We start from the raw sequence: 2,500 nt of genomic DNA on the forward strand, positions 1-2,500 counted from the left end.
GGGAGAGAGACAGACAGACAGACAGACAGCTTGCGTGTTTGCATTCGTGTGTGTGTGTGTGTGTGTGTGTGTGTGTGTGTGTGTGTGTGTGAGAGAGAGAGAGAGAGAGAGAGAGAGGAGAACCAGAAACAAGCGAGAAAGCGCTTCATTAGCTCAGAGTGTGATAGTCTAATTCCTAAGTCTTTGGTGGAGGGCGCAGACTCAGGTTTTCACTCTCTCTCTCTCTCTCTCTCTCTCTCTCTCTCTCACACACACACACACACACGCACACACACACACACACACACACACACACACACACACACACACACACACACACACACACACACACACACAACAGAAAAGACACGACAAAACAATACAAGACAATGCCGAACACGCCTCCTTGTGTTACTGATACTGATTCTTGTCATGGTCATAGTCCTTGAGTTACTGAGTTACTGATACTGATTCTGATTCTGGTCATGGTCATAGTCGAACACACTTCCTAAAGCGCGTTGGGTTACGCTGCTGGTCAGATGTGGTGTAGCGTATATGGTTTTGTCCGAACGCAGTGACGCCTCCTTGAGCTACTGAAACTGAAAACTGAGCTTCTTTGAGTTACTGATACTGATACTGATTCTGGTCATGGTCATAGTCGAACACGCCTCCTTGAGTTACTGATACTGATACTGATTCTGATTCTTGTCATGGTCATAGTCGAACACGCCTCCTTAAGTTACTGATACTGGTCATGGTCATAGTCGAACACGCCTCCTTGAGTTACTGATACTGATACCGATTCTGATTCTGGTCATGGTCATAGTCGAACATGCCTCCTTAAGTTACTGATACTGATACTGGTCATGGTCAAAGTCGAACACGCCTCTTTTGAGTTACTGATACTGATACCGATTCTGGTCATGGTCCTAGTCGAAGACGACTATCTATCTATCTATCATACATACCCCCTGCAGACACACAGATGGCCCGTCGGCTCTGGATCCCCGTTCCACAGTGACTGTAGCCTGGCACACTGGTGCACACACTCCACGAAGACAGGATCCACTTGGCTCTGTGAGGAAACACGCCAACATTGAAGGTTTTACTAGTTGTAGTAGTAGTAATGGTATCAGAACGAGCAGCAGCAGCAGCAGCAGTAGTAGTAGTAATAGCAGTAGTAGGAGGAGAAGGAGGGATGATGATGATGATGGGGAGGAGGAGGAGGAGGAAGGAGGAGGAGGAAGGAGGAGGAGGAAGGAGGAGGGAGGAGGAGGAGGAGGAGGAAGGAGGAGGAGGAGGAGCAGCAGCAGTAGCAGTAGTAGTAGTAGCAGCAGCAGCAGCAGTGGTAGTAGTAGTAGCAGTAGCAGCAGTAGTAGTAGAAGAAGTAGCAGCAGCAGCAGCAGCAGCAGCAGTAGTAGTAGTAGTAGTAGCAACAGCAGTAGTAGTAGTAGTAGTAGTAGTAGTAGTAGTGGTAGTAGTAGTCGCCGTCGTAGCAGCAGCAGCAGCAGTAGTAGTAGCAGCAACAACAACAACAGTCTGTCTTGTATCAAAATCAATCGTCCAAGACATGTCATGATAACACACAGCAATGTTCCACGTTCTATAGATCTACCACGTTGTGTGTGTGGCACTGTTTCGCATTCCTTTGCTCTGGGCTCCATTCCATCGTGTTGTGTGCTTCTTTAAGCTGTTCCTGTGTTACGACTATCTGTATTATCATTTTTTTCCCCCATTGCAATGGGAAATAATTTACAGCCTGGTCTTTTGTGAAGGACTATGACTCTCACACAAGGAGGCAAAACTGCACTGGCTCTTAGTGCTGCGGGCTAGCTAGTTGGCCTTCGGGAACCATCCCCAACACCGACTGTCTTAAAACCCTCATGGCCGAGAGAGTGGGGATGTAACTTGGGGCAAGACACTCTCCACTATAATCAAATTCTGGCCCAGATGGTCGGGACAGCGGTTACCTCCTCTTCTGTTCTGATGGTCATACTCGTACTCCCACTGACCATCATACTACTACTGCTACTACTACTATACTACTACTTCTACAACTACATATCATATAGATATTATAGATAACAAATAACCAAACTTCCAGCACCACATTCTTACCACCGCCCACCACCACCCCCCCGCCCCCCCTTACACACACACACACACACACACACACACACACACACACACACATACACACACTCAAGACACACATACACACACATACAAAACAAAACACACACAAACCCTAACACACACACACACACACACACACACACACACACACACACACAAAACAAAACAACACACACAAACCCTAACACACACACACACACACACACACGCATATATATATATATATATATATATATATATATATATATATATATATATATATATATATAAAACGAAACAACACACACACACAAGCCCTAACACACAGACACACAGACACACACACACAGACACACACACACACACACACACATTGATGGTTTGATGTAAAAAAAACCAGTTGTTG

The 2,500-nt window shown here is 45.9% G+C and overlaps 1 protein-coding gene across 1 annotated transcript in view; it reads right to left on the minus strand.

Moving 5' to 3' along the window:
• LOC143276594 (thrombospondin type-1 domain-containing protein 7B-like) overlaps window positions 1-2,500 on the minus strand; it is a 601,155-nt gene that overhangs the window by 121,694 nt on the left and 476,961 nt on the right. Inside the window, exon 9 of the mRNA XM_076581196.1 lies at window positions 948-1,054. Within this exon, the coding sequence (XP_076437311.1) occupies window positions 948-1,054 (107 nt within the window). The remainder of the gene's footprint in view (window positions 1-947; window positions 1,055-2,500) is intronic.

Source organism: Babylonia areolata, chromosome 32, assembly GCF_041734735.1.
Source record: "Babylonia areolata isolate BAREFJ2019XMU chromosome 32, ASM4173473v1, whole genome shotgun sequence".
Taxonomy (NCBI): domain Eukaryota; kingdom Metazoa; phylum Mollusca; class Gastropoda; order Neogastropoda; family Buccinidae; genus Babylonia; species Babylonia areolata.